The 20,086-nt window shown below is 56.6% G+C and overlaps 7 protein-coding genes across 7 annotated transcripts; 3 read left to right on the forward strand and 4 right to left on the reverse strand.

Annotated features, from left to right (window-relative positions):
- Positions 1-671: 671 nt before the first annotated feature.
- On the forward strand, positions 672-4,546 carry J3D65DRAFT_558100 (Alg9-like mannosyltransferase family-domain-containing protein; the record flags this gene model as incomplete). Its single annotated transcript, XM_066797342.1, has 7 exons — positions 672-1,364; positions 1,417-2,202; positions 2,262-2,547; positions 2,769-2,931; positions 2,997-3,265; positions 3,352-4,147; positions 4,291-4,546. The coding sequence occupies 7 exons, from the start codon at positions 672-674 to the stop codon at positions 4,544-4,546; spliced, it is 3,249 nt and encodes a 1,082-aa protein (XP_066652500.1).
- A 357-nt stretch (positions 4,547-4,903) lies between these two features.
- J3D65DRAFT_70168 (uncharacterized protein) lies at positions 4,904-6,078 on the reverse strand. The gene is made up of 2 exons (XM_066804092.1): positions 5,852-6,078; positions 4,904-5,766 (listed from the first exon to the last, which is right to left on the reverse strand). The coding sequence occupies exons 1-2, from the start codon at positions 5,876-5,878 to the stop codon at positions 5,071-5,073; spliced, it is 723 nt and encodes a 240-aa protein (XP_066652501.1). The 5' UTR covers positions 5,879-6,078; the 3' UTR covers positions 4,904-5,070.
- Positions 5,629-7,120, reverse strand: J3D65DRAFT_70197 (uncharacterized protein). The gene is made up of 4 exons (XM_066804093.1): positions 6,356-7,120; positions 6,252-6,301; positions 5,852-6,205; positions 5,629-5,766 (listed from the first exon to the last, which is right to left on the reverse strand). The coding sequence occupies exons 1-3, from the start codon at positions 6,814-6,816 to the stop codon at positions 5,973-5,975; spliced, it is 744 nt and encodes a 247-aa protein (XP_066652502.1). The 5' UTR covers positions 6,817-7,120; the 3' UTR covers positions 5,629-5,766; positions 5,852-5,972.
- A 304-nt stretch (positions 7,121-7,424) lies between these two features.
- Positions 7,425-8,709, reverse strand: J3D65DRAFT_558490 (tyrosyl-tRNA synthetase; the record flags this gene model as incomplete). The annotated part of the gene is made up of 2 exons (XM_066797367.1): positions 7,425-7,997; positions 8,059-8,709. 2 exons carry the CDS (start codon positions 8,707-8,709, stop codon positions 7,425-7,427), a joined length of 1,224 nt encoding a protein of 407 aa, XP_066652503.1.
- Positions 8,710-9,021: 312 nt separating this feature from the next.
- Positions 9,022-11,684, reverse strand: J3D65DRAFT_652928 (cytochrome P450 monooxygenase-like protein). Its single transcript, XM_066802460.1, has 3 exons — positions 10,449-11,684; positions 10,260-10,394; positions 9,022-10,198 (listed from the first exon to the last, which is right to left on the reverse strand). The coding sequence occupies exons 1-3, from the start codon at positions 11,260-11,262 to the stop codon at positions 9,240-9,242; spliced, it is 1,908 nt and encodes a 635-aa protein (XP_066652504.1). The 5' UTR covers positions 11,263-11,684; the 3' UTR covers positions 9,022-9,239.
- A 2,939-nt stretch (positions 11,685-14,623) lies between these two features.
- Positions 14,624-18,238, forward strand: J3D65DRAFT_605667 (uncharacterized protein; the record flags this gene model as incomplete). The annotated part of the gene is made up of 6 exons (XM_066798369.1): positions 14,624-15,277; positions 15,338-15,447; positions 15,501-17,183; positions 17,231-17,424; positions 17,479-17,926; positions 17,980-18,238. 6 exons carry the CDS (start codon positions 14,624-14,626, stop codon positions 18,236-18,238), a joined length of 3,348 nt encoding a protein of 1,115 aa, XP_066652505.1.
- A 554-nt stretch (positions 18,239-18,792) lies between these two features.
- Positions 18,793-20,020, forward strand: J3D65DRAFT_70221 (uncharacterized protein). Its single transcript, XM_066804094.1, has one exon. It carries the CDS (start codon positions 18,994-18,996, stop codon positions 19,684-19,686), a length of 693 nt encoding a protein of 230 aa, XP_066652506.1. The 5' UTR covers positions 18,793-18,993; the 3' UTR covers positions 19,687-20,020.
- The last annotated feature ends 66 nt before the right edge of the window (positions 20,021-20,086 follow it).

A 20,086-nucleotide genomic window follows, 5' to 3' on the forward strand; every position in this document is an offset into this window, starting at 1 on the left:
CGGCTTCGAGGAATTCGGGGTCGACCTTTGCTTTGGTCTCGGATTCTTGGTTAGGAGACGCGGGTTTCTCGGGAGCCGGGGCTTGCGACGCGTCGCCGTCGACCATGGTCGTATCTTGGTCGTGAGGTGCTTGAGCATTTTCCGAGATCTCGGGTTGAACGCTCGGCTCTGAGGGGTGTAAAGAGCTTTCTCCGAGCTTTTGTTCAATGTCGTTCACGTTCTCGGGCTTTCTAGAGAAATCGGTGGTGTCGACTGTTGCCGCGCCTTGTTGAGCCGGCGATGGCTCTTGAGAGCCATGAGCGTTGGGGGGGATATTTTCAGTCGGGGTTGATTGAGAGGTATCATTGTTCAAGAGGCCAAGGCCAGGAATACCGCCGAAGGCCATTTCGTCGATGTTGTGGAGGATTGCAAGTGGAGGGTGAAAAAGTCGAGTTGCGCGGAGCCGCGACCTGGGCGAGCGCTGGAAATTTTGTGGTGGGATGCCCATGCGGCCCGAGCTCTCAGCCCTATGACGGCTGTCCAAGCTCCCTTGCAGGCCACTGAGGTGTACCTACCGCAGCCCGAGCGGAGTTCAGCTCTACACCAAAACCTCAACAACTGCAGAGCCCCTTGACCATGCCGCCAAAGGATGCTCCCAAGGGCAAGAAGTTGGTTATCAATCGCATGTCCCTATGACTGTCGAGCTCACCAAAATCAGGCAGCCCCCAGATTTCAATCCCGTCGTCGCCTTCTACATCTTTTCCGCGACACACCTGCTCTCTGCCCTCTATGCTCCAATTCAAGATTGCGACGAGATCTTCAATTACTTCGAGCCGTCTCATTACTTGAACCATGGTTATGGCCTCCAGACCTGGGAGTACTCTCCCGATTACGCCATTAGGAGCTGGACGTATGCCGGCTTCCACGCCTTGACAGCCGGCGTCGCAAGAATCTACCCCGGAACGAACAAGACCACGCAATTCTACTTTCTCCGCTGCATGCTCGCCTTCCTCTGCGCATCCTGCGAGACGAGATTGTTCTCGACCATTGCCCGGACCCTGAATCCCCGCATAGCCGTCTTCTTCCTCATCGCCGTCGTCTTCAGCCCGGGCATGTTCCATGCCTCGACCGCCTACCTCCCGTCGAGCTTCACAATGTATACAAGTATGTTGGGACTGTCGGCCTTTATGGATTGGCGCGGTGGGCTGAGGACGGCTTCGGGTATTACTTGGTTCGGCATTGGAGCCGTCCTGGGATGGCCCTTTTCTGGCGTCCTCATTCTCCCCTTCATTGTGGAAGAGATGATACTGGCAGCTGTGACCAAGTCTACCAGTGAGACATACCAGAGATTTGTCTATGGATTCTGCAGATCCCTTCTTGTACTAGTACGTGCGATCGCTCCAGCTCAATGTATTTGCGAAACTCATCATCATTCAGGGATTTGGAGTCGCTGTCGACTCCTTCTTCTACAAGAAGCTCGTCTGCGTCCCCTTGAACATTGTGTGGTACAACGTCTTTAGCGGCCCAGGACGAGGACCGGAAATCTATGGGGTGGAGCCGTGGCACTTTTACATCCGCAACTTGGCCCTCAACTTCAACGTCTGGTTTGTTCTTGCCGTGTCTGCCCTCCCGCTTTTGGTCGGGAATTATCTGCTTCGGAGACAATCTGTGCCAAAGCAAAACATCCTCAGAGGCGTCGTATTCACGTCTCCATTCTATCTTTGGTTGGCAATTTTCACACTTCAGCCCCACAAGGAGGAACGCTTCATGTACCCGGCCTATCCATTTTTGGCTGTCAACTCTGCCATTGCGCTCCATGTGGTGCTCGCACACCTGGGATCTACGGACCCCAAGGATATCCTGAGCAAGATTCCGGCGAAAATCAAACTCGGACTGGCAGGCGCCCTCGTCTTCGGGGCCATCAACGTTGGCATATGGCGCGCCCTTGGGATGGTAACTGCATACTCGGCACCGCTCAAGGTCTACGAACCTCTTTGGCATAACGCCAGCGCTGGAGACACAGTCTGTCTGGGCAAGGAATGGTACAGGTTCCCGTCATCGTTCTTCCTTCCCAAGGGTGTCCGGGCGAAGTTTGTCAAGAGCGCCTTCACTGGTCTTCTTCCTGGCGAATTCAGCGAAGCATCAGGCTTTGGACTATTCCCCGGCGCTTGGTTGGTTCCGGCTGGTATGAATGACGAAAATCGGGAAGATTCCGGCAAATATGTGAGTGATCTATGCCATTTTAGGCCAAGAATGTCAACATCCAGCTGACTTGGACCAAGACGGAAGTCGAACGCTGCACCTTCATGGTCGACTCGGCACTTCCCAGCTGGACCCCATCTGAGCTTGAGCCAAACTATATTGCAGACACGGCCAACTGGGAGGCTCTCAAGTGTGAAAAATTCCTTGATGCAGCGCAAACGAGCACATTAGGGCGGCTTGGTTGGGTCCCGGACCTGCCAATCATTCCCGACAAGTACCGCCGTCGGTGGGGAGATTACTGCCTCCTTCGTCGCAAAACCAACAGCAGCTCAGGAGCAGAAGCAGAACCCCAATCAGACGCAGGCCGTTGAAGAGCGCACGCCGTTGACAGACGGACATCCAATCTGTGGTAGCACGGCGCGGCGGGGTGATGATGCACGGCAGGGTTTCTTTGCCCCACGCAAAAGGCCCCGAAGCTGCTGGGCCCAAAAAACCCCACGTTACCTATTGCAGCAACGAAACCCCGTTTCGACGCGAACCTTGGCTGGGAGATAAACCAAACCCCACAGCTCTTTATCGCTGGGCAGTCGTCCGATCCAGGGAACTATTGCTGTTTGTTATTTCAAAGGGGCGATACGAGGGGAAAGTGAGGCGTTGCCACTGCCATCTACTATCAATCGCGAAAGGCATCTGTATCTATTTAGTTGATTTCCAGCCCACCACAGCTGGGCATTACTTGCACAATAACCGGTCCAATTTGCGCCTCTCCCAGAGCTACAAAGTTACCTTTCCACGTGCTAGCTTTTTCCGTTAAGCTACATCATGGAAGCAGTCAAGCTCCACCTCCGCCGAGCGTGCGACTCGCCCCATGTCCAGGCTGCCTCACAAGCTTTTCACGATGCCGTCGTCACAAACCCAAAATCGGTCGTCTATGGCCTGCTCGCCTTGGCTACGTTGTTGTGGGGAGCGGGAGTGCTCGTCAGGCGGTGGAAAAAGGCGAGCGCCAAAGCGTCGAGGTCGCCGTCGCCGGATCTTGAGAAGCCGTCGTCGCGAAGCAAAGGCGGCAAGGAGCGGCCGTACGGAGGTGAGTACTGTTCGAATCAATTGCAATCCCTGGACTGCCACTATTCGCATCCATTGGCGCAAATGCTGACGAGGCCCTGCGCGCAGTATGGACACCATCCGACTTCAAACGGCCGGCAGCAAATCCGTACCCCAACTGGAGCGTGACAGAGACCAAGCCGCTTCCGTATCGGCCGTTCCGCTACGGACCCAAGTACAATATCACGATGGGGCTGCGCTCGCTGCAGTGGGACGACTGGATCGAGCTCGACAACCACTACCTCAAGTACCACGAGACGAAGGCGAAGCGGCTGGCGGAGCGCGGCAGCAAATGCTACCACACGGCGCCGGAGGCGTGGGACGGGGCGGTCGAGCTGCTCGAGGAGCTATGCTCGTACCTGCCGCAGCGATACCCATCGCTGTTTGAGCGGACAAGCACGGGGATGCGCAACCTGGCGACGGGCGAGGACGTCAACTGCGTGGAGCGGCCGCTCAAGGAGGACCCGATGGCGCTGTGCGCGCGCCAGGTGCAGGACGACCTGGCCATCATGTTCGAGCGGCCCGACGGGCAGTACTACCTGCTGGCCGGCGCCATCCTGCTGGCGGGCTTCTGGCGCCTCGAGGACAAGCTCGGCATGCCGCTCAGCGAGATCCACACCAGCGGAAACGTGCCCGGCTACAAGGAGAAGCTCGAGAAGGGCATGATGAACTTCTTCCGCCGCGTCCAGCCCGACGGCCCCGTCGTCCGCAATAACTACTTCATCCAGGTCGACGACGATCTGGCGTGGAGTAATAGCATTGGCGACGAGGATGGCCCCGAGGGCTCCGTGGGTTGGTTTACGGCCCAGAAGAATAAGGCGATTGAGCATCATTGGTTTAGGAGCGAGCGGCAGTCGTTGAGGAGGTTAGTTTTTCTCCTCCCCCAAACCCATTCATTCCCTGCTCTTGCTCTTGCCCGGCCCAACACGGAGAAGACGACGAAGAAGACGAAAGCACACACTCAATCATCCCCAAGACAAGAAGATCGAGAGACTGACCTTGCCACAGACTCCCACGCTCCGGCGGCGTCGTCTTCACCATCCGCACCTACTTCCACCCCATCACCGAAATCGCCAACGAGCCGTACGTGCCGGGCCGGCTGGCGTCGGCCATCCGCAGCTGGGACCAGACGACGCAGATCTACAAGGGCCGCGACCGCTACGAGCAGGTGCTGCTCGAGTACCTGGACAACAAGCACGCCGAGCAGGTCGCCAACGGGCTGGACTTGTCCAGGGAGGAAGAGGTGCGAAATTATCCGTATTGATGACTACGACGACGACGACGATGTTGTGGTGGTCAACAGAGGCGTGATGAGGAGTTTGGTATGGTTTGGTTGGTTGCGTGGTCGGTCGTTGATGACGTTACCGGTCTCTTTTTCTTGCTCTATCACATCTTCCACCTCCTTTCTTCTCTCCATTCCCTTGTCAGCCGCGGACGCAGACAGAGGTAACTGAACGGGAACGATCGAAACGAAGAGGAGCGACGCATATTGAGGAGTTTTCTTTTTTGTTGCTGAGCAGCCGCGCCAAACTGGTTTCTTGTTGGCTGCCATGGGCAGCACCGTGGTACCTGCAAAATGAACGACGACGACGACGACGAAACGAAGGCGACGGAAGGAGAGTTTCCGCTTCATGGTAGACATTGTACTTGGGTAGCAGCGGCGTCGATGCTTCTCGACGAAACATGAATTCGTATTTGCCAAAACGATGTCTCTTTTTGCCGCCGCGGCTCCTGTCGCGGTCGTCGTGGATAAATAAAATGAGTGAGTGTCTGGCTGTGTGTGGAGCATCACGTCGCTCTTGCCTTTGCCGACAGCATTCGGCGTCCGCATCTCAATACGAGCAAAAATGCCCAGGTCAGGCAGTCAATCGGATGGACAACTGACGAGTGGACAATTCTCTGCAATTCGCTCGCCAGAAAAATCGGAAAATCAGACCGACAAGAAAGAGGACGGCACAACCCGAGGCATGCGGAGCGAGCGTACGCAGATCGAGAACGCGAGAAACGAAGGTCTGCAAAGCCACCGAGACAGACACAGCTGGATCCGTCCGCGTCATTTCCATCATCGTCGTCGTCGTCGTGGTTAACGTTGAGCCAAGGCCCTTGGCAGGTGGCTGGCTGTTGCCCTGACAGACAGCCGGGACGGCAACGCGGGACGGCGGGACGGACACGAGCAGCAGCAGCGTGAGCAGCGGCGCGTGACCGGCCGCTCGTGAAGCATGTTGATTGCGTTTCGGCGCAGAGCTGAGACATGTCGGATAGATGGATAAGAGCGGTTGGCGGACGGGCGGGTGGGCGGACGGGCGCCGCGTGGATGGATGGATGGCTGGCTGTGTTTGCCTGGGAATCAATTTTCCGCGTGTCTATCCCGGTAGATGTACGCCGTTTGCGTTGTTGCTCGCGGCTGGCTAGGTTTCCGGAGACGGAGGAAGAGATTTGTTGCTGGTTGAGCGTTGGGTACGGTAGGGAACGACGTGGCGCTCGCTGTGTTCGGGAAAGCAACAAGTCGAGAGGGTTAGCTTAGGCTGTACTGCCATGGCACTCAATCCCCAGGAATTAACTTGATTACTTCTCTTGTCGTCGTTGTCAAGTCCATGGTGTCTTCATCGTCTTTCTGTTTGGAGATCTACACTCCGCTCCGTCTACCAAAAATCCGACGTCCGCCGTCGCGTACAGTTCACGTCAATCAATCAATCCGCGTGTGAAATTGAGCTAGGCAGGCAGCGTCGGCGGCGGCGGCGGCGGCGGACTGGTAATGCCCTTCGTTGCCGCATGCAGCCAGAGTATCGCGACAAGCAGACTTCCAGTGTTTCAAATCTTGCGCTGCACAGCGGCGGGAAAAAGGTTCGACAGAGACAACAAGAAGCCAGCAAGGCCCACCACCGCGGCGTAGAGTATGGAATGGGGCGGAGCGAAGAAGAACCTAAGGTTGCTGTAAGCCTTTTGCGAGGAAAGGCTGATATGCGCACCTGACTGAACTGTCTGAGTAGTCTGACGGATTGATTGAGTGAGTGAGGTCGAAGTAAGGCATGAGCCGTTGGTCTTTGATAGGTACATTACGTACGGTACCTACCAGCTGGAAGCGTTGTCGTCGCGTTTGACTCGGTGGATGATGTGCAGCATGTGCTTGACTTGCTGACTTGGTGGCTGTCGGTTGGCTCCCTTTGACGTCTCGTTCATGGCGGTCGACCGTGTCGCTGCAGACCATGACATCCGTGGCACGCAAAACCAGCGACACCGCAGCTTCTTGGTACACAGATGGAGAAAAAACTGGCGACGGTTAGAGTAATCCGAGCAATGATAAGGCAAGAGGATGACGAGGACGACAGAGTCAGGCAAACAGGACAAAGCTGTGGGCAAGGCGGAACGGCTTCCCAATGGTCGAATACTCGCTCGGCAAGGTGAGCAAGGAAGAGGTGGACAGGGACCGGGAGCGGAGCAAAGAAGCTTCTTTTCTTGTTCCTTCAACACCACCCACATGCCACCCGACCGCCTTCCACTCTCCGCGCGAACAACCACACCTAGGCCAGACATCCTTTGCCCCTTGCAGCGAGCCGGCGGCCGCCCGCCCGCTTGCCCCGGCCGCCAGCCACCACGCTCCCGCCATCCTCGCTCTGATCCTTTAGACGGTTCACCGGCGAGCTTGTTGGGCTACGAATGCTAAATGTCATGCATCTCCATCCCCGTCTCTTCGCAACGGGTGGATGGAGGCGGGGTAGAAGAGCCAGGCCCCCCGAGCCACACGATCTCCCATCGCTCTGCCCCGGTAGCTGCCGCTTGGCTTATTCTTTGTTCTCTGTCGAATATTCTCCTGCAGCAGCTTCGGGATATGTGACAGGCCCCAATTGACTTTTCGTTTTGCCGAAGACACGGGAGAGGCACATATACAAGCTCACTGAAGTGGTTGCCGCAGGGCACTCTGAGTCACTGTGTTCCAGATCAGCCTTGTCCCGTCCAGCAAGGAAAGCTTCACGTCAGGGCATCCGGGTTTTGAATGAGAAGGAAGACAAAAAAGCGAAGGAGCCGTTCATGGTGGCAATTGCAAATCTGATTTGTCGTCGCATGACCTTCGTGAACGCCTTGCCATGCCCCTCTTTGCTCTAGGGTTCCTTGTCTTTCTTTTTCTTTCTTGCTCAATGGTATCATGACTTGACCTCGTCCTTTGCCAAATCCAATTTTGCCATGGCGTCCTTGACATCCTTACCCACGCTGGCCTCTTGCGCACCCTCACCTTTCAGGCTGCCGTCTGCCTGTGCTTCGACCTTGGCCGCGCCAGGGTGACGCGTACCCTTGTTCTTGACCTTCTTCTCCTTCTTCTTTTCAGGCGCGGGAGGTGGGTAGGCAAGCTTCTCGATCTCTTGCCATTCGGGCGATTCGCTGAAGGTCTTCTGGATGGGTGCGAGGAGCTTGTTGATGGCATCCGTCACACCAGCCTTCAGGAGCTGGGGAGTCAGAACGTCGGCGGCGTAGTCGTCCTTGAGCTTCTGGGCATCGTGGTAGACCAGAGGCTCGCCTTCCCTTCTTTCGACAGTGAAAGTCGGCTCGCTATCAATAGCACCGGCGGGCAGGAGCACGTATTCAATGAAGGCGATCAGTCCGTTGCCCTCGACCTCCTTGGGGGCTGCAAAGGCCTTCTTGAGCTTCTTCTTCACTGCGTCCGGGCTGTCCAGGAGGTCAATCTTCGAGTCGGGGTCCGACGACGACATCTTGTCGCCCTGCGATACACATGAATGTCAACACGCTGATCCGGCGCATCAGATGTGAATCACTTCCTACCTGCAGACCGGGGACCATCTTGTTCATCAGATGTGCCCTCTCCTTGTATCCAAGCTTCGGCAGCGCCTCCTTGGCCAGAGCGAAGATCTTCCTCTGATCCACACCACCAAATTGTACATCGACGTCGAGGTACTGCTCGTCCAGAGCCTGCATCAGCGGGTAGATGAGGCCGGACAGCAGGGGGTTGTCCGTCTGCTTGACAACCTCGGCCCCCGCCCTCTTCGCGTCATGCTCGGTGGTCATGGTGCTCAGCCGCAGCAGGTCCATCATGTAGTCCGACGACTTCTGGTACTCGCTGCCCAGCACAAACTCCAGCCGGTCGACCGACACGCCCACGGCCTTCAAGCTCTCCGTTATCACAAACTTGTAGTACTTGGCGCGGTGGTTGACGAGCTCAATCGGCGCCTTGAGGTTGTCGAGGAAGGCGTGGATGTCGGCAAGCAGGATCTTGACGTGACAGCCCGCCTGCAGGAACTGAGCAATCTTCAGCATTGGCACAAAGTAGCCGCAGTGAGGGCGCCCCGTGGTTGCCGTGCCCCAGTAAATCTTGACGGGCCGGTTCTGGTTCCTGACAACATCCTCGAGGATTTCAGGGTTCAGCGACTCCTGCAGGTTCTCAAAGATGAGCGCTAGCTTCTCGTCCGGCGTCATGTTGGCGGGTTGGCTTTTTTTCTTTTTTTCCCTTCTCTCGAATGCGGGGTAACGACGATGCGCGCGGAGCGATTGAGGCCACCAGAATGTGCGCAGGCGGAATTCGGGGGGTTCGAGGTCCGTGGCAAGTCCAGGTAGGCTTGACCGGTCAACAAGGCTTGGATTTGCGAAGGATGGTGGTGGTGTCGTGAGTTTGGCGGCTGGAGGTCAGTCGAGCCCTAACATGACTCTTTCTGCCGACGCCAGATGAGTCAGACTCAGACCTCTTACTCGTCTCCCACGATACCAACATTCATGTTGCTGTATCATCTGCTGAATGTTTAAATCTAATTGATTGACAAGTTTTCTACGAGTTACAAAATTTAGACAAAACTGCCTGCAGCTAAAAGATACAAAATAAAAAAATACAGACTTGGACCTCAAAATACACCGAACCCCCCGTAGGCCCGCGAATCAGCGAAGCAAATCGGCCGTCAAATATCCAACATTGAATCGAAGCCTCATCGGGTATTTTCCCTTTCCTTGATTTTTCAGTCAAAGGCGAATTGTTCTTGTCCTCTCCTGACAACACGTAGCGGTACGTGGCCTCGCCTCATCTGCAGCGTGATGATGCTTCCCATCCCATGCTTGAGAACGTGCATTGCCTTGTCAGCTGCCTTCTGCCACACCTCTTTTCGCTCAGGGCCTCCGAGGGGCATCCTCTCAAGCTCATCGTCAGTGATGAAGTCATCGACTGCGAGCTCGACGCTGTACTCGTGAAAGAGGGCAGCAATGACGCTGGCGCCCTCGATCATGGCGAAGCGCTTGCCGAGGCAGGACCTGTGACCTTCACTAAATGGCAGAAATGTGCCCGGAGCCGGTCTAAACAAGTTTGGAGTTGCCACATCGTTGCCACTCGAATCTTGATCGGGCGAGGCTTCGCGTGTGCTAGATGCGCTCGGCCTACGCGAATCACTGAGCAACCACCTCTCCGGTTTGAATTGGTCGATATCCTCTCCTGGAGGCAAAGCTGAAATGTCAGGACGCGCGGGCCAGTATCGCGGGTTGTGATGAGTTGCAGGCACATCCAAGGATATGATGCATTCGGCAGGCACCATGTGGAGGCGGCCATTCACGTTGAGGGTCTGCGGACTGTCTTTCATGGTGCTTTTCGGTATTCCCGTCACGGCAGGGATGAGGCGCATAGTCTCGGATAGCACTGCTGCGGGCATGCCGCCCATTATCCTTGGCAGGTCGCGATCGTAGTCCCATTCCTCGAATGGTCGGTCGCCAAGATTTCTTGTGAGCTCCGCTTGCAATCGTCGCTGAGTCGGCGGATTCAGAGCAAGCAAGACCAGAGAAAAGTGGATGGCGTTGGCCGTCGTCTCGTGGCCAGCCAGGATGAAGACGAAGGCGTTTCCGAGAATCTCTGAATCACTTAGTTGCTGCTTCGGCGGCTCCGACGATTTCAACGATTCCTCGTTGACCCCAGCACCCTTCATGATAGCGCCTAGGAGAGATGGGTGTCAGTGGCACAGGTTCCGAGCTGAAAGATCATGAGCCAGGCGTACCAAGCAAGTCCATGCCCTCGATGATTTTCCCCTCCCGCATGTGAATTCGTTTCATGTCGTAAAGCTCCTTCATGAACAAGCCCCACTCCTCGTAGGCTAGCGTGGCCGTCCTGGGGCCTTGAAAAGGGGCGATTTCTGTCTACAATGTTAGTCATGAGGCGTTGGTGAAGAATCATGTCATGGATTTACGTCGAAGCCATTTTGGTAGAATAGGGACCCAGATGATGTGTTTCATGAGCTTTTTCATGGCGTCCTTGTACGACAAGGCATGGCCAGGGGGAGCCTTGGTGCTTGCAAAACGACCCAATTCATCTTCCTGCTCGGCGTTGGATTCCTCGTGGGGCCAGAGCACACGCACGCCGAAGCCGGCCTTGCTAATGATGTGCAAGCTAATGCTCATCATGTCATCGTCGACGTGGTGCAACGGGTTGCTCGAGACTCTTCCCCTTGTCCAATGGTAGAGCAAGGCATGCGCTTGCCGTTTGCTCTCTTCCCAGACGACGCGGTTGTTCTTTTCGCTGAATGTGGGCGCGGCAACCTTGCGATGGCGGCGCCACTTTTCGCCCTCAGACACGACGACATTGTCTCCGTACAGGTTTACATCCCGATACCTCTCCAGAGGCTTCTGAAAGTCGATTCTGCGGGCGGCAATGTCTGCGATTGCTGGGGGGCTCGCCACGTAGAGATGATTTCCGCCAGGGGCAACAAACATGATGGCGTCGCTTCCCATGCGAACAAAGGGTTCGTATTTCCGCTCGTAGGTCCATTCCAGCCTCAAGAAGGGAAGCCAAGGGTCGGTGATGGCGGCGGGGAGTTTATCCAAGAGCGGGACCCAAAAGTTGCCCGTCACCATCCAAAAGATGTTGAATTTGTCCCATGGCAGGCAGATGAAAGGAAAGCCGGACCTCTTGGCGGCCTGGAGGTTTGCGCAAAAGCACCTCGCGAGATTGAAGAAATAAAGAGCAGCGAGGGCGACGACTGTAAGGAAAATGGTGGCCGACATAGGAAGAGGAGATTTTGGCACAGCAACCTATGCAGCCGCTCGATTGCGAGGGACTCTGTGGACGGGAGAGGGCTCAAGGGGTAGTAGAGAGGACATGGACGTGGACCAGCATGTAACAATGAAAAGCGTCGAGGTGTTGGCCGGGCTAGACGGGTACCACAGCGTCCGAGGAAAACGAGAGCAAAGGGACCTTGGCCTGGTACGGAGCGTGGGCCTTCCGCCAGCGACTTCTGGAACGCCATGTCGGAAGACGATTAACCGAGCGCACTTTGCCTTGATAAGCAATTGCTGCTGCTAGCCAGCCGGCCGTCCGTCTCTTTGAGCCTCGGCACGAGCCGCGCAGAGCAGGGAGCCATGGCTTGGGACGGGAAGAAAATGTTGACGCTGGTTGAGCGACGCGAGGATGGCAGAGGGGCGCGTTTTTGTGTTGTTGCAGTCGTCGCCACCCAGGAGCAGAAGCGAAGCGTGCAGACAGGCAGACAGGCAGGCAGGCAGGCGCAGCGATCTGTCATTCCTGGGTGCCTGCCGTGGGCCTGGGGTACCGTACGTACGTCAGCTGCGGTGCCGTTGCACGCCCGCGGCGTGGTCCCAAGGGGAAGGCGCCTGGACCTCGCCCAAGATGAGGCGATGGTCCAGTCCCTGGCTTTGCCTTTGATGAGCACCGCACCTCGTCGTCCTTGTTCTCCTGTCAATGCTGAAAAAAGGAACATCGATGCCCACGACGACATGACGAGAGGCGGGATCGAGCAGTCTGCCTTTGTCGGGTCCTGCCCACGTCTGCCTCTTTGCTTTTGTCCGTTTCCTCGTCTCCATGCCACCACCAAGGCCCCGTCCCCGGGCTGTGCGATCGTCGCCCATGCACGCGCTGGTCAATCGTGGAAGTGTTTGTCGTTTCGGGCGAGTCGTCTGCGTCACTGACATTCCAGCGGTGAGGTCTATTTTGCTGTGTGTGCTACCTCAGCATGGAGACTGCAAGAATAGGAGCCTTCTCCGTTTGCTTTGGCTGCGACTCTCCACATGTCCACCGGCCGGCGAGCCCCACCACTGTCAGCAGCTGGCTGCAGCAGAGCACTTTACCAGGGCCAATTGAGGGCGACAATGATTGCTGTACGAGGGAGCATCACGAAAAGAGCAAGGCTAGCTAGCGACGCGGCGGCCATTTGAATAATAAGATGGTGACGGTTGTGCAGAGTGGCACGAGAGATGGCAGGGGCGGTTCGGGGGGGGTCGAGAGGCGCACAGAGATGGGTGACTGGCACGGCGATTGGGCCATGCGAAACGGGCAAAAAGCAAACTGCTCGGCCATGGTTGCTAAAAGCAGGCGACAGGATTCTCACGTGAGGCCAACGGCAGAGGTGATTCGAGTGGATTGGTGACACGGGCAGGGCAGGGCATGGCATGTCATGGCGGGTGTCAGTCGAGGAGGCGGAGGTTGAGAGCAGAGTGTCGACGGTCCAACGGCGCGTGGCTCCAGGGCATGCAAGGAGCGAGGAGCATCTCATCTATCTGGCGTGTGCCAACGTTCCCCGCCTCTCTGAACCAGGAAATGGAAGAGCCTCACGGGTTGCACGGCAGGAGCGAGTGGACAAATTGTGGTCGCGTCGCAGCAGAGCAGCAGATGCACGGCCAGCTCAGCCGGAAGAATGAATGGACGTCGTGTGACGGACACAAGGAAGCAGGCAGGCAGGCAGGCAGGCAGGCAGGCAGGCAGGCAGGCAGGCAGGCAGGCAGGCAGGCAGGCAGGCAGGCAGGCAGGCAGGCAGGCAGGCAGGCAGGCAGGCAGGCAGGCAGGCAGGCAGGCAGGCAGGCAGGCAGGCAAGCAAGCAAGCAGGTCGGCCGTTGGGGGGTCAGTGAAACAAGCCAAACAACGAGCGAGACGGGCGGGATGTGACAGGCGGGGCGACGACGGGGAACAAGTGGAAAGAAAGGAAGAAAGGAAGAAAGGAAGAAAGGAAGAAAGGAAGAAAGAAAGAAAGAAAGAAAGACAGACAGACAGCAAGCAAGCAAAGGTCGAGGGTTGATGATGGCAAAAGGTACGAAGGAATTGTTGCTGGGAGACCCACGTGGAGGGAAAAGTTCCCAGATACCCCCGGGGCCGTATCCCAGCTGGGCCTCGCTTGTATCCGCACCCGTCGCAAATCAATCCACGGGCGTTCTCTAATCGTCCGACGCCTGGGGCGAACGGCACCGTCGGGGCTCCTTTTTTTTCTTCTTCTTTTTTCCTTCTTTTTTCCTTCCTTTTTTCCCTTCTCTCTTTTTTTTTTATCTTTATTTGTGGTTGGTCGTTCCTTGTCGGCCTGTTTGATTTTTATTTTTGATTTTTCGCGGCCGGGAGGTGCCCAAGGAAGGTCGACAGCTGGACCGGGAGTCAGCCTCGGCCGCAGCAGTCGGGCCGGGCACTGAGCTGTGGCTGACCGCCTCTTGAGGCCGCCGCCAGAGAAAACGTGGCCGGGCAGTCAGAGAGCGAGACGCTCCGTACGTGTTCCTGGATCGCCCCGCATCGTGTGCCCTGCCCTGCCCTGCCCTGCCCTGAGCCTGGCCCTGTCAACACCACCGACTGGGTACTGTAGGTACTGTAGGTACAGACAGTACCCTCTCCCGCCCTCTCGCTCTCTATCTCGCTCGCTCGCTCGCTCGCTCTCTCTCTCTCTCTCTCTCTCTCTCTCTCTCTCTCTCTCTCTCACTCTCTCTCTGCACTTTTCGTACTGACGACCTTCACCCTCGCCGCCAATCTCTCTCCCCTTGTCCTCCTGCCTGGAAATCAACGAGAAAAACAAACCCGCTCACAATCAGAACCGCTCTCGTTTTTTCTCCGTCGTCCCGCTCGCTCCAGCCTCTGATCTCGTCGTAGGTCTTTTCCCGGGCCCACGGTAAGTCGACTCTGCTTGGGCGCAACGTCTGGCCCTTCCTCGGCTTTCCTTCTCCCATCCATCTTTCTGCCCGCTCCCACCTCTCCCTCCTTGCCCACCCACCCTGCCTGCGCTGCTGGCTAGCCTTCCCTCCCTCGTCGACCGACTTGCTTCCGTACACGTCCGTTCTCCTACTACCTACATACCACCACACCCACCCCAATCCCTCTCACCACCCCAGTCTCAACCGACCGACAAACCGCATCATTTGCCTGCCTCGAGTTGCAGCTGCTCCCCTCGCTTGGCGTTGATCCAGCCGAAGCCACATCCTTGCCCGCGACCTGCTAGCTATGACGCGCATTGGGCCCTCTCATTTCCCTCCTCTAGACTGACTTTGCTGGAAGCTTTCGGTGGCCTTCCTCCGTCCTCCGCACCACAGATTATCTCTTGTTGCCTCTACCTGAACATCGGGCCTCAGCGCGCATGGCCACGACCGTTGCGCCAACATAAGCATGGAAGCCGATGGTCCAGACGTTAAACGTTCCCGTTTGGACGCCCACTATCCTCCTCCTCCTCCTCCTCCTCCTCACCACCACCACTCCTCTATACCTGCGCCGACCCAACATCGCTACCACGATCCTGTCCAGCCTCCACAACCTGCTTACCCTCCAAACACGCTGCCGCCGCCCTCCATTCAGGCTCATCCGTCTTCGCACATCCAGCCTCGCGCTCTTCCCGAACCCGCAAACTTCTCGCAACAGCCGCCTCATCCTCACCACCGCCCAGTCAACGCTCCCTCCGTGAGCATTCCGCCCAGGTCTTACTCGGTCGAGTCCCTCTCGAGGCCGCCTAGCACCCCGAATCAGCCCTCTCCAATTGATTCGCGCCCTCATCCTGTCTCTGGCCCCGCCGACCCTGCACATCCTCCGCCAATGGACCATGGTGGCCACCACCCTGGCGCTTACCCCAACCATGACACTCATATGAACGGTGGCCCCCCGACGCCCTATCCCCCGGCAAACCACCAGCACCACTATAGCGGCCCACCTCAATCCATGGGTCCATCGCCAGCATACCATCCTTCTCCATATCCTCAACCCAACGCCTACGTGCAAACCGCCGACTACGTGGGCGCGAGCCGGAAAAGACAGGTTCGCGCAGTTCAGGTTCGTCCAGTCATCTCTCTAGTAATGGTACGAAGCTCACGACCTTCTTTTTCCTCGCAGGCATGTAACAATTGTCGAAACCGCAAACAAAAATGCGACGAAGCGAGACCGTGCCAATTTTGCCGCGAGACCGGGCTCAAGTGCGAATACAAGGAGGTTCCCCCTCCAAAGTAAGTGGTCGAGTCGGACAGGATGTCTCGAGTCCGTCGCTCACCATGCGCAGGCAAGATCGAACGTTGCACGACATCGCCACCAAGGTCAATATGGTGCTGGAGAGTTTCCAAACCATCCAACCACGCCTGGAGAGGATTGAAAGACAGCTCCGAGGTGGCGGCCAGAATGGTGGAGAGGCTACGCTTTCGACTCCATCGGACAACTTCCCTGCGACAACGCCCGCCGTAGCAGAAGACGCTGAGGGAAGCGCATATGATCCAGTTAGGGAAAACGCGTCCTCGGAGCCGTCGGTCAACGCTACAAAACCACCGTCGGGAGCCAAGTACTCCAACTCCTCGGAATCTGCCCAGCCGCTGGAGTCGACTCAACAAGACACGGAAGCAATCGAGTACTTTGACTCGGAAATTACCCTGCCCGCAGACCACACGACCGCCGCGCATACCATGTTGATGGAATGGATCGCCATGAAGCCCTTCCACGAGGGCGTCATCCCAGAAGGGTCCAATTACCCGAGAGAAGAAGAAGAAAATCGAGGTCTGCTGAAGCTGTACGGCACCGGTGAAGGCGAAGACATGTACGACGGCGCGCACGGTGGAAGTCCCGCGTTCCAAAATGCCGAGGACGACATGGTGGGCACTCCTGCGCCTTCACCTGGGGAGACGTTTGGGTGGGGAAGTGGACTTCAGGGGACCGGGCACGTGGAAAGCTACCGCTCCGAACCGAACCATTGGGGAGGTCTCAATCCAGATGGAACGCTAAAATTGGATTCCCGCACGGTCAATCGCTTACATAAGAGTTATCTGGAGCACATGCACCCTCTCCAGCCCTTCTTGGACAGGCGACGGTTGGATGAAATGATCAAGACATTTATCCAGCGGTATTCCCCTGATCCCCCGGCCAAGCCAGGTGCTGCTGCAGACCGCAACGCTGGCTCTCCGTTTGCCGTACCAGAATCGTATCCATCCATACCATTGAAGAGGAAGCGATCGAACAATGGACCTCTTCCGGGTATTGAATCCAGCCTGCCACAGCCAAGACGACCTCCCCCGGTCGAGCGAACAATTGGCAATGCAATAGTCTTGTTGATTATGGCCATTGGGAAAATCTGTGAGCACAAGGCCCATCTTCCTGGACCAACTGGAGGCCCCAATACTATTGTGGGCAGTTCATTGCTCCCGTCAATGGACTCTCCTCCTGCAACAATCAAGCAGTCCCCGGCATCTTCGCACTCGACGCTGGCCAGTATTCCCTCGCCTGGGATAGATCAGGCACGCCTGTCCAGTCGGAGACCGTCGACTGATCGGCACGAGAGGAGAGAGGGGCCCGCTCGCAACGTCGATGTGACTCCCGGGCTTGCGTACTACACGGTCGCTGTGGAGATTATCGGAGCAGTTCATGGGGGTAACAACATCTCACATGGGCAAGCAGGCGTCCTCGCTGCCCTCTACATGGGTCAATTGGCACGGGTCTTGGAAAGCTGGAGTTGGATTGCTTACGCTTGTCGCGTTTTGGGAGTCTTGATCGACAAGTCAGTGTCACAGCTCGACGCCCGCGTTCCATTCGCTGACCGTTTTTCCAGGGACAAGCAATCCCTATTACCAGACGCACCCGCTATGGATGAGAGTCGCGCCATGGATTTGCGCAAGGTCGCGCCTGGTGTAAAGTCCGGCGTTGACCGACGCAGGGTTAATCTAATCCGGTTATTGTACTGGACCTGTCTCCAACTCGAGAGGTGCGTTCATTCCAAGCCGTGTCTTTCAATGTTGCTAACTCAATCAGTGACATTCTTGCCGAGATGAGCCATCTCCGTCCGAGCGGAATATCCAAAGACGAGGAAAGGATAGGGCTGCCAACACAGCAATGGCTTCCAGAACCGCTTGATCTGCCCGAAGAGATGGTGTGGCTCTACTACTTCACTCAGATCCAGCTGCGGAAGATACTGAACCGCACTCATCTGGCCCTTTACAGCAAAAGTTGGCTACCTCTTATCCCCTTTCTCACAGAATTCCAGAACTAACTTTGTACAGGTGGTCGGAAGAAGAACTTTTGGGCAGCTATCCGAGACGATTTGCTGGAAGAACAGCTCCAAAGTTGGAGAGATACTGTGCCACCGTGGATGAGATGGGACGACGCCGACGAACCAGCGAGCGACATCAACATGGCGCGCATGCGGGCCAAGTATTACGGTGCCCGCTACATAATCGCACGGCCAATTCTCCATTTCGCGATTCACTGCAACCCGGCACCCGCTTTCTTGATGAAAAAATACGGATACACCGAGTCCGACGAATCTGACGAACCCGATCCGACGGAGCCCTTGATATCGGATGACACGACCAAAGTCAGCTGGTACAAGGTCGTACGAGCCTGCAAACGCTGCGTCGATTCTGCGGTTCAGAGCACCATCGCTTTTGACGGAATACAGAATGAGAACACGCGCCTGATTGTCACAAACATTTTTGGCACCGCTCACGCGTAAGTCGTTCTTGCTTGACAATTCACAAGCCGTTGCTAACACACGTACGCAGTCAATTTGGCAACTGCCTTGTCCTCGCAGCGGTTCGACGGTCGTGGATGGCTGACTTGATCGCCCACGAGAAAGTGGTGGCCTTGTTGGAGCGAACCATCAAGTTCCTGCGGCGGATTGTTCCCATCTCGCCTACGCTTCGCGTTGACGTCGCGATTCTCGAAAATACCCTCAAGTGCCTCAACGACGAAAGACGGAAGCCGCCGTTGCCCTTGTCCATCGACCAGGCATTTGGAGTGTCCCAAGAAGCAGGTGCTTGAGTCATTGGAGTTGGTCCTTTTCAAGCATGCTTATCGGGTCAACAGCGAAGCAGCAAAGTAATGGTGGCGCTGCTCGCCTCGCGTTGCCCGTTTGACCCTTGGGCGCATACCTCATGCGCACAGCGGGGTCTTGTTTGGTTGCTCTCTGCGGCATGCCGTTTGCTGCAACGAATACCCGATCTCGACAGCCTGCAGGCTCGATTTTGCCATTATCCAGTGTCACGCTTCACATGCATTGCTGCGTGGCGTCTTGGTTCAATGTTTTTGCTTTTGTCCCCTTGCTCGCATCGGCTTCTACGCAGGCATCATGGCTGGTCACTTTGTGATCTACCCCAACAACTCCTTCAGTCTTGACGGGTGGACAGCGTTGTCATTAGCATTTATCTTGGTGTTTTCTTGGTTTATTCTGGCGTCTGTCAGGATAAAAAAAAATACCCCCCGCCTATGTCTCTGCAATGGACGCCCCATGTGGCTCATGAGCAATTTGTTCTTGCCTTGTTTGCTGCCTTGTTTTGCTCGCGTTGTTCAGGCCCCAGCCATCATCCACCGTCGACTGCAGGATGATTAGGTGAACCTTTGACGTTTGCATTGCGCAGCCTCGACGTTCGTTGACCGTTGACCGCCTCGGCGCAGGGTCGTGTTGCACCCCTTCTTTTTTCCCTTTTTTTTTTTTTATTCTCTCCCTCGTCTCATGTCAAAAATCTCCAGCTGCGACCGCGTGGCGGTGTCCAGCCGTTGTCGACACAAATCAACGGATGACCGGTGCGAGGGACAGCAGAGGACTTTTCTCGGCCAGCGGAGTTAACCATGGGCTCGCAGCTCCGCGTCTCTTTGCCCTCGCAACGCACGCACACGCAACGCATCTCGGTCGTTCGCGGATCTCTGACGCGCCCCAGAATTCCATCATCCGCGTTACCGTCCTCCTCGACTGGCAACTTCAGCAGGTGTCCTTGCATTTGATGCATCTGATTGGACACGAGAACAGTGGTCCCCTTATGCGCCAATTGCGCGAAACAATGGAAGAATCATGCCCTGCTGACAACATCACATACGGCCTCGAGCGCTTAGAGCATGCAATACACGCCTGGGGGACAGCGCAGCGCGGCGAATGGTGCGCGACTTCGGTGCCTAGCACTCTCGTGCCAGCTCGCTCCGCACGGAGAGAAAAAAAAAAAAAAAAACCGCTCCGTTTGCATTCTCATTTCTTTTTGTGTTTGCTTTTTCTGGCCTCGCTCCTCGCTACCGCACCGGCTCACCGACCGAAGGACGATCGCCCGCCCGTTCGCCCGTACAGGAAGTCTCCAACCGGCGCGAGGTTACATGCCCAACGCACGGCATTATGCCAATCCCTGGCCTCTGGTCAGTACCAGTCAGTCTTGGTACAGCAGTATCTTGGAACAAAGCAAGGACGGCTGCGGTCGGGCAGGGTAAGTGAAGGCGTTCCCTAAACGGATGAAACGAGCGGGTGGGGAACCCAGACTCCCCTGCTCTGCTGTCATGCCTTGCCCTGCCCTGCAGTGCCCTGACCGACGACCGGCAGTCACTTGCACAGACCGGCCGCTTGCGCGCTGGTGTGTGCTTCGTGATGGACCAGGGCACCAGGGGTGCATTATTGCGCCCTCTGAATCGGGAGCAGCAGACAAGCGTCGCTGTCGTTGTCTTCATCACCAAACGCCCGCATCGGTTGCTGGTTGTGCTGGCGTGTTCAGCTCGGCCCAGGTGCTTTCTGTCATGATTTCTGCCAGAGACTCTTACGTCTCAAGTTCCGCTCGAAAATTCGGCGTTGCCTCTTCGCTGCTCTCGCCCTTCTGCCACGCGGAATTGCTTGCCGGCTGGCAGTCTCGGTCT

This window comes from Phyllosticta citribraziliensis (assembly GCF_038025025.1).
Source record: "Phyllosticta citribraziliensis strain CPC 17464 chromosome Unknown J3D65scaffold_10, whole genome shotgun sequence".
Lineage (NCBI taxonomy): Eukaryota > Fungi > Ascomycota > Dothideomycetes > Botryosphaeriales > Phyllostictaceae > Phyllosticta > Phyllosticta citribraziliensis.